We start from the raw sequence: 15,664 nt of genomic DNA, 5'->3' as shown, positions 1-15,664 counted from the left end.
GTAGAAAAGTAGAGCATTATCTAATCATTATTTTGTTATTCTATAATTCCTTCTCTCTCTCTTTTTTTTAGGAATCATGTTTTGTTCTTATTGTTTATTATGAAAATTTTAAGGTACAAGTACTATTCCTTATATATATGTTGATTATGTTCACATTTTTATTTCTGAACAGAGATTATCACCTTTCCTATCTGTCTTTAAGAACCAGTATTGGTCTGTGGACTTCTTTCTTGTGCATTGTTTTGGTTGCAACAGATGCGAGCAGCCTTGTGTGTTACATCACTCGGTTTACAGAAGAAGCTTTTGCAGCTCTCATTTGCATCATATTCATCTATGAAGCTTTGGAGAAGCTTTTTCATTTAGGAGAAATATATGCATTTAATATGCACAACAACTTAAATAAACTGACCAGCTACTCGTAAGTGCTGTTTCTCACTAATATTAAAAAATATTTTTGTCAAGATGTCAGAGCCTAAGAAAATGCCTTTTGTGTTTTCTTTTTTGACAATATAATGCCCACTGTATCTAGCAATAACTACCAGCCATGTAGTAGTTGCTATTTTGTTTCAGGTGAGATTTTACCAAAGCTTTCAGAGGACATAAATGTAGTTCATCAAGTTCATTCATTTTATTCACTGAAATAAATTATATGTGTGTATTTTCAGTCTTCTGTTTGAATTGTATTGGTCTATTTAAATTTGTTTGGCAATTAGCCTACCATATATTTGCTTTAGGCAATAATATTAGATTTTAATTCTTTAACTACATAACCACATCCTATGTGTATAGTAGGATGTGGGATTATTTTTTATATTTGTATATTCCTCACATTTTGTGTCTTAATTAATATTTTTGAAACTTGTTATCATATATTGAAGTTTTGTGGTAGAATTTTAGTATATTTTTATTTTAGTATATTTTGTGTTTAGTGGAGTGTTTTTCCTCACGAATAAGAAAAGTATTATTCAACCACCAAATGACAAAAACAAAAAAGATTAGAAGAAGGAATGAAATGAACATACTCTAAAACTCTAGCATAAAATAGGATTTGAAAAGTGACATATAATAGTTACAAAAGATTGGTGAATATATTTAGATAAAAGTAAAGCAGACTGTTAAAACTAGACATATCAAAGAAGTATCTCTATTTGTTGTCTGTCACAGTCTTGTTTGGTATAAATGTGGTGTTTCATTTGATTGACACATATAGGGATATGTGGTCATCTAAAGTAGAAAGGGTGCACACCTTTTTCCTTCTCTCCACCTAAACCTGACCTGAGATCCCGTATCTTCCCCTTTTTTCATACTTTTGTTACTTTTCCCCTTCTTTGTCTTCCTAGTATATCCTCAGTTTTGATAGATAAAGTAGGGAAGGGTATGAAACTCTGTATAAGTACTGACCTATTTGAAAACATTAGAGATACTTTGATTTTAAATCTGTGATATGCTGTCTTCTTTGTTCTTACATGCTTTGGTTTACTTTTTTTTTTTTTTTCATTTTTCTCTCTTTCTGTGCACTTTTTCCTTTGACCTCTGGATTATGGCTTTTATTGTTAGTACCAGCCTTAGAATAATGTTTCCTTTTGATTAACTGAGTATGCATGTGAACAGCATCTATTCACCATACAGCTTGTGAGCATTGAGCATTGTGTTCAGAGTGTTTCTTAATTCTTGTGAATATACTAGTGAACGGTGTTAATACCATAGCCCCTTTCTTGTCTGAAGACACTGAAGCTCTTGGAGGTTAAAATTTGCCTTAGATTAAACAGCTAGTAAGTAACAACACCTGGGTGGACTCCAGATCCATCTTCTCATCTTAAACAGTTCATTATCTAATTTGGGAGTAATCATGTTTGTTTGTTTTTTTAATTTATATTTAGAGGTTCATTTGCTAAGTGTTTCTAGCTTATTTAAGCAGTTGAGATAGTTCTAAATATGAATTGAACTATGATCTTATTTTTCTTACTACTGTCCTGATGAAATTTTTATTTATTTGAGAGTCAATCTTAAATCCATTAAAGGGTGAATATGAGTATTAGGTCTAGTGCGAGCACAAAAAATCAATAGCAGTGTAACTTTTATTGGGAATAAATACATGTTGTATTGCAGGGATAGGAAGAGACAACAGTGACTGCTGTGATGATTGAGGAGATAGGATTTAATGGAGAATAATCTTGCCAAACATGGTGGTATCTTAAAATTTTTAATTATTTTAAAAATATTTTTTGTCCTCTTAGATTAAACAAACAAACATGTTCCCCCCAAGGGATATATTTCACCAATTTTATAAAGTAAATATGTGAACTAATTTTATTAATATCATACCAGTCTTATTCCATTTTGTTGTTTGATATGTGTCGTTTCTAGTCTCCATGCTTTGCAACATGGAAAAAAAATTAAGAAATTAAAAGCTACCACACCGTGCAGTTGATTGAGTAAAATGTAAGCATGAAATGCGTGACTTTTAATTCACCTACCATGTTGGGTGCAGTGCCTATAATCCCAGTGGCTGGAGAGGCTGAAGTAGGAGGATAACAAGTTCAAAGCCAGCCTCAGCAACTTAATGAGGCTCTAAGCAACTTAGTGAGACCCTGTCTATAAATAAAAAATAAAAAGGGCTGGGGATGTGGCTCAGTGGTCGAGTGCCCCTGGGTTCAATACCTGGTACTAAATAATTAATTAAATAAATAAAAATTTCACCTACTGTGATTTTTCAGATGTGTATGTATTGAACCTCCTGACCCTAGTAATGAAACTCTAGAGCTATGGAAGAAAGAAAATATAACAGCACACAGTATTTCCTGGGGAAATCTCACTGTTTCTGTAAGTATATTACAAAATGCTATAAATATTGTATTAAATTAATTTTTTAGTTTTTTCAGATTATACTTACTTTCTTCTTGATCAATGGATTTATGGTATGTTTTCAAAATATAGTGTTTTAACCAAATAGGAGGTCCCACTTTTTTGTGTATCATGCACTAGAAATTATAGGCTAAAAAGAATGAAGGTTAGGGAGATAAAAAGACTATACTGCACTTCTCAGATTTTTTTAAAAGTTATTAAAAAGATGTGAACATACTGTGAACTTTGTTTAACTCAAGAGTCTAGTCTGATTCATGCTCTTAAGAAAACAGGAAGGAAAAAGGACAAAATGTGTTATAAGCATCTGCTATATACTGAATACTATTATAGGCACTTGTATTATGTTGGGAAATGTTGTCCTTGCTCTGTAATATCCATGGTGTGTTGCTTATGAGCTAGGCATAAACATATTAAGTGAAGCCAGCAGTCAGAATTAAAACAAAGATCCCCTGAAATTCTCTAGAGGATTTTTTTTTTTTTTAATAGGGGGATTATATAAGTAACTGAATCCATCCTTTCTCACTAAAGGTGATAGTTAGCCCCTAACTAAATAATTTGAAAAAATATCTGAAATTTTATCCTATTGGTAATTTAAGGCTGTGCCATCCAAACAGTAGCCTTAACATGTGTCTAAGTTTAAATAAAATTAATAAAAAGTTCAGTTTCTGTGTTGACTAGCCAGTCACTTCATACAACTTTTGGCTTCTGTATTAAACAGTGCAGATACATGACATTTCCATCACAGGAATTCTCTTATGAATCAGTACTATTCATAGCAACTTAGAGACATGTTTTACTGTTTTGTAATTAGCAAGTTATTTTTTGTTGTGGAAGAGATATAACTGATTGAAGTAGTCAAAAGTGACTTGTTAAAAAGAATTTGCTTTGGGGTTGGGGTTATGGCTCAGTGGTAGAGCACTTTCCTAGCATGTGCGAAGCTCTGGGTTCGATCCTCAGCACCACATTAAAAAAATAAATAAATAAACAAAATAAATGTATTGTGTCTAACTACAACTAAAAAAATAAATGTTTAAAAAAATAAAAAAAGAATTTGATTTCTGATTCCTGATGGGCATCCTGTCTTGACATTAGAGATACAGGTCTTTCCAGTATATGTTGGGTTTTTGTTTTTTTTTTTTTTTTTTTTGGTACCAGAGATTGAACTCATGTGCAGTCAGCCACTGAACCACATCCCCAGCTCTATTTTGTATTTTTTTTTAGAAACTCACTGAGTTGCTTAGGACCTCATTTTTGCTGAGGCTGGCTTTGAACTTGTGATTCCCCTGCCTCAGCTTCCCAAGCAACTGGGATTATAGGTGTGTGTCACTGCGCCAGGCTCCAGTATATTTTTTGATATACATTTTTTCCATGTTGGTGGTGGCATTCTTTTTTTTTTTTTATAGCCTTTAATTTAATGGATTGGAATTAAAAATAATGGAATCTTTAAAATTTTCTTTTGATAGTTTTTTTTTCATTATTATTGTTAAAATGAGTTATATTTGGGGCATTTCCTCTAATCTCTAAATTTTCTTCTAAAGGAAAATCAAGTCAATGGAATTCTATCAAATATGATATATTTTGTATTATGTTATCAATTTAGACAGAGGATATATTATTTTAATGATTACTTTACTTCCTCATGAAAGACCATGGTTTCAATTCTAAGATCTTGAGTTTGAGTCAGAAAATCCAGCCACAGATTTTGTTACTGATTTCAGTTTGTTACTGCAGCCATCTCTATTCAGCATTGTAACAGGGCATAAGACTGATTTTCTGTCTGCTGCTTTGGTATAAGCCACCTATTCAAAAATACAGGAAAGATAGTAAATTGTGGACCAACTACTCAAAAATACAGGAAAGATAGTAAATTGTGGACCAACAAGAATGCAGATGAAACATTTCATAAATAATACTCATTATAGTCCTTTTACTAAAGGGAATATATAATTGAAGGAAAGGAGGATATAAGTGAAATAGTCTTATTTCATTGACTTAGACAAGTCACAGCATCTCTGAACTTAGGTGCTGTCTTACAGTTCATCGATGATGTGTTATATACAGTTGACTTTGCAGTGCCTTTTCTTGCAAAGTGAAACATAAAATTTGCATCTTAGAGTCAATGAAGTTTATAAATTTTATTGGATGTTTGAAAACTTCCTCTATTTTCTTTTTTCCTCCCCCTTTTTTTTTCCAGGAATGTAAAACCTTTCATGGTGCATTTGTAGGATCAGCTTGTAGTCCTCATGGACCTTATATTCCAGATGTGCTCTTTTGGTGTGTCATCTTATTTTTCACAACATTTTTTCTGTCTTCATTCCTCAAGCAATTTAAGACCAAGCGTTATTTTCCTACCAAGGTAACTGGGATGTAATTTTGGGAATTCTGGTTATCATGTTTTTGGTTTTCATTTTCTTGGTTTATTTAAAAATAGCAGTATATCATTTAAGGTTAATACTTTGCCAAGTAATTATAAATTACTTATACTAAAAATGTTTGGTATATGTCTGAGCTCACAGTGGGAAGATACTGGTACCAAGAAAGCGTAGGTTAGTTGTGAATTATATAATCATTTGGAAAGAATTAGGTATAAATGTATGTCACTGCCATTATCAGTAATTAAAAATTCCATTCATACTTTTTAGTGATGTTTTACCTGTGAAAGAGATGAATTATTTAGAAAGGGGACATACTTTTTGTTTATATTAACATAATGCCTTTAACATAGGTGCGATCGACAATCAGTGACTTTGCCGTATTTCTCACAATAGTAATAATGGTTGCAATTGACTACCTTGTAGGAGTTCCATCTCCTAAACTTCATGTTCCTGAAAAATTTGAGGTAAGGATTGAAACAAGTGGCTTTTTTGCTTCCTTGGGAATGTCAAACTACTTTACAACTACTTTAAAAATGAGACACTCCTCACTTAGTATGTGTAGTCTTTTTGAAGAGCTGATGCTTTGACAGGAAAAATTATATGTGTATTTCTCACATATGAAAAAATGAAATAAAAAAAGAGATGAGAGAACCTATTTAGGAAAAGTATAAAGTTCATACATCAAAGCAAATGAAAACATCCATGGTGAAGAGTTGGGAGCCATTTAAAAAATGGGACTCTGCTTTCCTAGTTGGATCTATCTCTTAGTGTGTTTTCCAGGGGAAAAGAAACATCCTTCAAAGAAGTAACCTAAACTTGAATTTAGAAAAATGACAGTGGGACCCTAGTTAAATTTCTAGAAGGGCCATGTATCTGACACTAATTGGAAAGCTCCATGTAACATTTTCCAGCAAAATCAGGAAAAAATAAAATGTTTTCTATAAGAAAAATATTTAATGCAAGCCTCCATTTGAATTGTTTACTTTCATTGGCAAACTTGTATCCTATTGAACAGCCGGGGTTGGAACTGTGCAGTTTAGATGCTGATTTGGTGTGTGGGGTGGTGGGTTGCTGCAATTTGGGGGGCGGGGCACTTTCAAAGGACTCACAAAGACCTAGAAATATTTAAAAAATTAAGAAAAAGTTATGCCATGAATGCATAAGGTATATTTACAGAATAGTGTATTACTCATTACTGTAAAATAACACAAAAATTTATTGTAAAAAATAAAAATTTATCAAAACATATGCAGACAGACTATATATGCTATCATTCATAGAGAGGTGTAAATAAATGTAAAGAATGGGGTATTAAATCATAATTTTGAAATCTATAGTACCTACTGTTGCCAACCTCAGCAACTTATTGAGGCCCTAAGCAATTTGGTAAGACCCTATCTCAAAATTAAAAAAAAAAAAAATTAAAAGGGCTGGGGATATGGCTCACTGGTAAAATACCCCTGGTTCAAGTTTTGTCCCCCAACTCTCCACAAAAAAAGTTACAACTGGAATTTTTGACCACAAGGAGATTGGTGCCCCAACCAACCCTCCCCAGATATTGGATAATCGTCAGTTCTGTATTTTTTTTCTGGTCTGTAATTTTTTCTGTCTCCCTCTGTTTGTGATGTATAAGACGAAGCAACTTTTAAGTTGTGTTACTGGTTACATTTATTTTTGCATTTAGTAAATTATGTGACTTCTTTTGGAAGAAGGTGGCTTAAGGGGATCTGAAACAAGGTATATAATGGAAATAATTTTAGTATGCTTTATCTTTCATTGGGATCAAAAAATTAACATTATTTTTAAAACCAGTGGTTTCCAAAGTACGCATGCATGGATGTAAAATAATATACCAACAATATTAAATTTAAAAATAAGAAAAATTAATCTGTTACGGGTATAGTAATATAGTATATGAGTGAGTATAGAGCAGTTTGGTACAGTTTATTTTTAATTTTTTGTTGCTAAATTTGGAGATTTCTGTTTAAAAATGTAGACATTATGCCACTAGGTTGTTAAGAAATGGCTAGTATAGGAAAGTCACTGTTTTTACCAAGTCTTATTATAAGAGTATATAAGAAAATGAAGCTAAATTAATATTGATTTAAAATATTGATATAATTTTCTATAATTCTGATTCCTAAATATATTTCTGTTATTCCTTTATTTCTTTATTCAGATAGCAGTCTCGATTTTGAGAAGCATTAAATGTATTTGGGGAGACAAATCAAGAAATAGTTAAGAATGAAAGCATTGTGTAAATAAAATATTTTTATTCAGATATAGACGTATGAAGCAGTTTTATATATAGCTGTAGGAAGATTGGAATACCTGAATGTTGAAAGTATTAAGTTTCCCTTTTGTACTGTCAAATGCTTTCATGAAAAATAGCCTGAATATTAAATCTAGGTAATAAAAATATATTTAAGTTTCAGTACATCCAGTATCCTCCAAGAGCCGTAAACTCTTACAGTCTTTTAAAATTTTTTGTTATAAAAATAAGTTTCATGTTAACATCATCAAAATGTGTTAATATCTGATGCCAGCTTTTTGTCAGTAGTTGTTTTGGAAAAATACTATCCAAAGGGCTGATTCAGATTCAGTACCATCCTGCTAAGATCACTAGCACAGGATCTGTATAGCAGTTTAATTTGGGAGTTGATCAAGTAGGTAGATTGATTTCTGGTATGCTTGTCCTGTTGCTGCTTAACAAACCTCCTGAAAATATGATCTCTAAACAACAGCTCTTTCTTTGTTTGTAGTTCTGTGCCAGTAGGGACTGGGCTTAGCTGAGTAGTAGTCTGGTTTCTGGATCTCACCTGGGACCTTTCACATGGCTGTAGTCATCTGATGGTTTCCTGATGTCAGCGTGGCTGCATTCACTAATCTAGGGCTTCAGCTCTGATGGTCAAAGTAGAGGGAGTGGTTGTAGTCTGCCCCACCCCTCCTGCCTGGCTCCCCCACCGCATTGCTTCTTGTCTTCAAGAAGCTTAGTTTATCTAGGCTTATTCAACAGCATAATCATCTTAGGGTTCTGAGAGCATTAAGAGAAGAAGCTGCAGGTTTTCTTGAGGTCAAGACTTGGAAGTCAGTGTCACTTTGGCCTTATTTCATGGGTTAAAGTTTTAAGGTCATCCCAGGTTCAAGGGGAAGGGAAATAAATTCTGCCTCTAGATATAAAGTGGCTAAGTTACATGGCAAGGGGCATGCTTGTAAAAACGGGAAGAAGTCCTTTGGCACTCTTTACAAATAACTGAGTACACATCCCAAAATTTAGTTCAGTTCTTTTCTATCCCTTAGTTTTTCTTGGAATAGACCCTGTCTATGCTGTGGAGATTTAGTGCAGTAGAGAAATGAAACTCTTTTTTTTTTTTTTCCTTTAATTTTTTAACAGCCTACTGATCCAAATAGGGGCTGGATCATAAGCCCATTGGGAGATAATCCTTGGTGGACCTTATTAATAGCTGCTATTCCAGCCCTGCTGTGTACCATTCTCATCTTTATGGATCAACAAATTACAGCTGTCATCATAAACAGAAAGGAGCACAAATTGAAGGTGATTTCCAACTTTTGCCTTAAGTGTGATTTCTTCAAAGGTTTATGGTGTTCCCAAATTAGAACATTAAAAGATGGAAGATGGAAATTAGTTTCTTCCCTTTGTATAACTAATATAGAATTTTAACCTGAAAGACCAGTTTAGACTAATAGATATTCATGTTTATTTCACTTTTCAGAAAGGAGCTGGCTACCACCTTGATTTGCTCATGGTTGGTGTTATGTTGGGAGTTTGCTCTGTCATGGGACTTCCATGGTTTGTGGCTGCAACGGTGTTGTCAATAAGTCATGTCAACAGCTTGAAAGTTGAATCTGAATGTTCTGCTCCAGGGGAACAACCCAAGTTTTTGGGAATTCGTGAACAGCGAGTTACAGGACTAATGATTTTTATTCTAATGGGCCTCTCTGTGTTCATGACTTCAGTACTAAAGGTAAAGTCTCTGGTAGCATTTAAAAATCTTATTTATTATAACATTTATACTTAGTTTATGAAAATGAGACATTGAAATCAGTATCTAAAAAATCAGTTTCATTTCCTATAATTTACTTTGGAAATAATATTTGGTAAGGTTTTACTATAGTAAACATTTCAGTGGTAGGTGTGTCCATTTTAAAAGTAATGTAAAAGGGTAGTATTAAAGACTAGCTTTGGGAGGAGTTGATCAATGCTTAGTTATGATTTAAAAGGAGAGAATATTCTCAGAATTTTGTATAAATATTAGAGGAAGTTATATTGAAAGAGATGAAAATTATTTGACCAGTTTTTAAAAATATAATGCTATTTTTGAAGTTAATGCATTCTGTCTGATGCACTATGAAACAAAGGTAACAAACACTCATTAGAAAATAAGTAAAAATGGGATTACAGGCATGCACTACTGAGCCTGGCTTGGAAATTATAATTTTTTATAAAAATATGTTTCTTGTATTAACTTATCATGGGCTTAGTATTGTTATTATCAAATTAATTTAAAAATAGCAAATTACATGCCCGTAATCCCAGGGCCCTGGGAGACCTAGGCAGGAGGATTGCAAGTGTAAAGCCAGCCCCAGTAATTTAGTGAGGCCCTAAGCCACTTAGTAAGCCATTGTATCAAAATAATAGTAATAATAAAAAGGGCTGGGATGTGGCTCAGTGATTAAGCGATCCTTGGTTCAGTCTGTGGTATCAAAATAAAAGGGGAGTGGCAATTTAAAATTAAATTCTAGCATGATGAATATCTTATATTTCTAACACATTCAAACAGAAGTGTTTGGAGATGTGGGTGGGAGGAGTCCTCAGGATTTTTAAGAGTATAAAGGGGTTCTGACATCAAAATCTTTGAGAACCTTTAATCTAAGCCTATCTTTTGGGATGAGTTTAGCATGCTTGTGTTTATCCTCCATTTCCATACTCCCTCCCATCGCCTGCCTTGCATGGTTTATACTTCTAGTTTTATTGTAAAGGTACTAACATTTTGTGCTGTCATTATAATTAGGCATTCCATGCATTACAGTAAGTTAAATCATAAAAAAGTAAATCTTCTGGAAACTCATAATCACTATTATGATGATAAAAATATTTACTGAGGACTAAGCAGTGTATTGGCCAGGAACTCCACCTTATTTCACTAAATCCTACTGCGTAAAAAATAACAGTGCAGGCATCAAAACCAAATAAATTTATTTATTCCTTCCCTCCCTCCCTTCCTTCTTCCCTCCCTCAATGTCAATTGTTTCACTGTTTTCTAGAGGCCAGTTTTATGTATCTGTTTGGTTTTAGTATCTTCAGGTACTTGTGCCTTTCCACCCCACACCCCACCCAAGCTAAACAGATCCCAGACCTTCTGATTTTGATTCCCTCACATCTCACTATTAGATAGTATTTCTACCATTTTCTATATCATTACACTGATTTTTAGTCTTATTAAAATTATTATTACAGAATTGTTTTTAATTACTTGAATAATCATATCTTTAAAAATTTTCCAGGAATTATTCATTCTGGTCATTCCCATTCCTTAGCATTCTGAAGTTGCTTTTGGGATAAATATTTTTTAAAAGTTCCCTGGGGGAGTTGATTATCTACACCTCAATTAACCAGCCTAGTTGGTCTTTTCTAAGGGTGATGAATTACTGCTTTTTCTTCCAGGGTCTCCTTAGAAAAAAACATACTAGGTTGGTGAGTTGAGGTATATATGAATTTCCTTTGTAGTTGCTGAATCTTTTTTTCTTACAGGCCTCTCCCTTGGGTCATTATGCTTTTGAGTAAATTGATGGAGACTGTTAATAGCCAGGCTTCACTACAAATGCCTAGGTATGGGCCAGATAGGTGATTTGGGATCTCTCTAACTACCAGAGTAATGAGGATTTTATTCCAGAGGTGGATTTCAACTATTGTAATTAGTAAATGCTATGTACAGTATTGGCAATGAAGGGGAGGTATTCATAGTAATTCAAGTGCTCTTTGAGTTTCAGGTGCTTTTCAAGTTTTTTAAATGTATATGAAGTAATTTAATTTTCACAGCAATCTGATGTAGAAAGTACACTACAGAAAGATTTTGTTTAAAAATTACCTAGGCTTTTAAGCCAAGTATTCTATTGTACTTTTTAACTACTGAACCTATTCCTTTGTAGAAGATGAGTAATTTTTCAAGGATCTGTTGATTATTAGCATTTTCTTACATATAAAAATGTGAAGTTGGTCTAATCCTTATCACTGATCTTTTACTTCTGTCACCTTGTATTCATTGCTGTGAAATGTTTTTTGTAGCATGAGTTCTAATTGTGGTCCTTTTACTTACAGTTTATTCCAATGCCTGTTCTATATGGTGTTTTCCTTTATATGGGAGTTTCTTCATTGAAAGGAATTCAGGCAAGTCTTAAGTATTTAGTGAATTTGTAGAAAAAGTTAAACCTATATTAAATTTGAAGAGACTGTTTTCATTATGGTACTGACTTATTCTCAACTCTTTGGTATTTTAAGAGCTGATTATTTTTCTAACTGATGACCTCGAATCCACATTTGCCAAGTGATTATTGCTTACAGCGCATTTTTTTTTCTGTAAAGAATAATATCAGGAATTGATGTGATCCTCACCTATCTTTAATTAAACTCACTAAAGACTACTATAGTGAGAGGGAGGATCAAAAGAATTGGAATGGGGGGAAAATGTTGTTTCTAACATGTAAAATGGCAGTTTCAGTACTTAAGGAGAAAAGATAGGTATTAATTTCCCTATAAAAATGGTGATGCCTGCCATTTGTATGGCACAATGTGATTTGAAGACCTAGCACAAAAAATATTTCCTGTGATCCTCAAAATGATAGTTGTGAAGGAGAAAGGAAGATATTCTAATTTCATAATTCAGGTAACAGAAATAAAGGGACTGAGGAAGTAGGAGGTTTAGCCAGTGATTTCCCTTCTCTTGTCTTATTTATAACAATTCCTGGAGAACAAGCTCATAAAACTTACTCAGGTTTGCACAGATGGTAATAGAAAACATTTAGATCGGCATAGTTAGCCTCACCTGATCACCTCTTCTCATGCCAAGGCTGTATTCTAAGGTGCCAACTGGTGGCTGGCAAGACTTCTCAAAGACACCAGCTTCATTTTTTTTTTTTTTTTTTTTTTTTTAATTTAGCCTGGGTCTTCTCCCCATTGGTCAAGAAAGAATCTAATTATCTCAGTTGATTTTCACAACAGTTTTCTGAGGTGGTAGGACTCATTTTATTTCCAATTTATGATTAAGGAATTTAAAGTTTAAAAAGACCAACGAATTTGCTCAAAGTTGCATTTTCAGTGAATGAAGATTTAGTACTTGTTGCTTTGAGTTGTTTTTATAAAATAAGCCTTGTTATACATGGAAAGATCCTTAAAAGTCATTCAGATTGTTGTTTTAATCATACATATTAGAAAACAAGGTTAAAGAGATGAAATGACCAGTGAATTGATCTAACTATTTTAATCCCCCCAAGTTAAAATGTTTTGCTTTGAATTTTCTGATTAAGTTAATTGTAGTAGTTGAAGTGAGTGCCTTTATTTATTTATTTTTCTCTCTACTTGGATCCAGAGATTTTTGGCTAAAGAAAGTAATCTCTGGTATTATCAGAACATACCATTTAAATTGAATACAGAAAACCCTAAGATTGGGTAGAATTTCCTTTTCCTAAATAGCAGAAACGATATTTTGTTTAAACTTTATTTTTTCTTCTCCATTCTCTATGTAGTTTTTTGACCGCATAAAGTTATTTGGGATGCCTGCCAAGCATCAGCCTGATTTGATCTACCTCCGCTATGTGCCTCTCTGGAAGGTCCATATTTTCACAGTCATTCAGCTTACTTGTCTGGTTCTTTTATGGGTGATAAAGGCTTCAGCTGCCGCGGTAGTTTTTCCAATGATGGTAAGATTTTTTCACACTTTTTTGGTCACTATCTAATAACATGATTGTTTATGTATATTTTCATTGTAATTCTCTTTATATTTATAATTGCTATTGGAAAAAGGAATAGCCCATTTAATGCTTCTTGGGTGTTTGACAATGTGGACTGTTTCTAGCTATGTTTTCCAATTCGAATTTTCTGGTCAGTTAAAAAATGACTTTTTAAAGTCTCTGTACTGAGAGCTTTGTTTTGGTATTTTTTAACAATTTCAGAATTTAGAACATTTTTGTTGAACAAATGAGATAGACAGATGTAAAAAGCAAAGCATTCAAAACAACAGGTTTTCTCTCTTTCCCTCTCCCCCTCTCCCTTTTTGGCAAGGTCTTCAAGGTTGGGCTTGAACCCATGATCCTGCAGGCTCAGCTTCTCAATTGATTGGGATTTAGAGCATGTACCATCTTGCCTGACAGATGCCTTTAAAACAAAAAATTTTTTTTCTGGCTGGATATTGAACCTAGGGTCTCCTCCCATACTGCCACAGAGCTACATCCCTGAATGAGTCCTTAATAAGATATTTCAATGTATCTTTTTCAGAAATTGACAGATGTAGAAGTTTAAAAGTTATAAAGACTATAGATGACTTATATAAATACCATGTAAAAATTGGTTATGTACATGGCTATAAACATCCTTATAAAAACTAAACCATAGAAATTATCCAGGTAATATTTCCTGATTGCAATTAAATTGCATGTTAAAAAGGTATTAATATAACCTTACATATTTGGAAATTTGACCTTGGATAGAAAATTGAGCTAAAAATCTATATAATGTAACAAAAGAGAGACCTTTATAACAATGTGTCTCTAAAACTTTGAACATAGTTTGTTATATTCAAAGGAAGATGTGTACCCTGCATTGCTTTTATTATTCAAAAAGATGGAAAATAAATATAGGCAGTTTTAAATTGAATTTAAAAAGACTAAAAACCCTTAATAAAATTAATGAGAATTGTGTTAAGGTGCCTAGAATCAAAAAGACAAAAATGAGTTCATATTTTCTATCTCTGTAGTAGGGCTAAAAACAGAAAACATCTTATTCATAATAATAACTAAAATGCATGTGAAATATTTAAGAATAAACTAAAATGAAAAAAAAGAAAATAAGAAATTTAAAGAAAAGAAGCTTTGCAATAGTGTTTATATTAGTTTCCTCAGGACACTGGAACAACATATTACAAATTGTATAGCTCAAAACAAAAATTTATTGTCTCACAATTCTGGAGACTAGATGTCCAAATCCAGGGTGTGGGCAGTACCTACTCCTTCTGGAAGCCCAGGGGAGTTGGTACCTGCCTATTAACTGGCTTTTGGTGGTTTGCGGGCAGTCTTTGGCATTCCTCAGTTTGCAACCTCATTAACTCCTGTCTGCCTTTGTTGTGACATGGTTCTTCCTGTGTGTCTGCGTTGTCCCTCGACTGTCTTACAAGGGCACCACTCAGATTGTATTAGAAGCCCACTTTACTTCAGTATGACCTTAGCTTACTCACATAAGCAATATTCCTATTTCTAAATAAGGTCATATTCTGTGATATGGGGGTTAGGACTTCAGCTTGCCTTTTCACGGGGTGGGGATGGGGAGATTAAACTCAGGGCCTTGCACAGGCTAGGCAAATACTATACAATTGAATTACGTCCCTGGCCCATTTTTTTCCCTTTAATTTTGAAAGAGACTCTCAAAAAATTGGCAAGGTTGGCCTCAAACTTGCAATTCTTCTGCTTCAGACTCCCAAGTAGTTGGAATTATTTCAACTTGTTTAGTATGGGACAAAATTCAATTCACAACATTATTTAAGGATATAGAATAAGACCTGAACCAATAGGTAGAGCATGTTCTTTGTTTTGAATACTTAATAACTTACACATCTACAGATTTACCTGAATATATGGCAGTGCTATCACTTGAGTATCATAAGCAGATTATTTCAGAGGTGAAATTTAGTACATGGTGTTGGAAGAGTTAACTATATTCTTGGAAGTACGTTTGTACTCTTATCTGTCATATATATAAATAAATAAATGAATTCAGGATTTAAGTGGTAAAAAAAAAAATTATAGTAGAGTATTTGTATACCTAGAAGATAATTGTTTTTTTTTTATATCATAAAAGGCATGATAAACAGGAAAATGATATTGTGAACTGGGAGAAATATATGTAACACAAGGCAGGTAGAGGATTTGAATCCCAGTTACACAGAACTTATGAGTTCATAAACAGAAGGTATAAAAACCAATAGGAAAATACAGGCAAAAGAAAGGAGATAATAAGTGAGAGAAGAGGAAACCCAAGTGGTTTAAATGCTTATTCATGGTCAAAGAAAAGCAATTTTATGTCCTTTTTTGCAATGTGTTTGAAAAATTAAAACCCAGTGTTGGGAATAGATACTCTAACCATAATGTTGCTTAGGAGGTGTGTTTTTTTTCTTTTTCTTCTGTACTGGGGATGA

At 33.2% G+C, this 15,664-nt stretch overlaps 1 protein-coding gene across 5 annotated transcripts in view; it reads left to right on the top strand.

Annotated features, from left to right (window-relative positions):
* Slc4a7 (solute carrier family 4 member 7) overlaps nt 1-15,664 on the top strand; it is a 93,975-nt gene that overhangs the window by 66,793 nt on the left and 11,518 nt on the right. For all 5 annotated transcript variants that reach the window (XM_076842995.1, XM_076843031.1, XM_076843022.1 and 2 more), the window contains 8 exons: nt 173-418; nt 2,718-2,823; nt 5,060-5,221; nt 5,591-5,704; nt 8,635-8,796; nt 8,975-9,226; nt 11,581-11,649; nt 13,005-13,178. In XM_076842995.1, the coding sequence (XP_076699110.1) occupies nt 173-418; nt 2,718-2,823; nt 5,060-5,221; nt 5,591-5,704; nt 8,635-8,796; nt 8,975-9,226; nt 11,581-11,649; nt 13,005-13,178 (1,285 nt within the window). The remainder of the gene's footprint in view (nt 1-172; nt 419-2,717; nt 2,824-5,059; nt 5,222-5,590; nt 5,705-8,634; nt 8,797-8,974; nt 9,227-11,580; nt 11,650-13,004; nt 13,179-15,664) is intronic.

This window comes from Callospermophilus lateralis, chromosome 1 (genome assembly GCF_048772815.1).
Source record: "Callospermophilus lateralis isolate mCalLat2 chromosome 1, mCalLat2.hap1, whole genome shotgun sequence".
Classification (NCBI taxonomy): Eukaryota; Metazoa; Chordata; class Mammalia; order Rodentia; family Sciuridae; genus Callospermophilus; species Callospermophilus lateralis.
The sequence above is the reverse complement of the archived record's forward strand: the minus strand, read 5'-3'. Positions and strand labels throughout refer to the sequence as shown.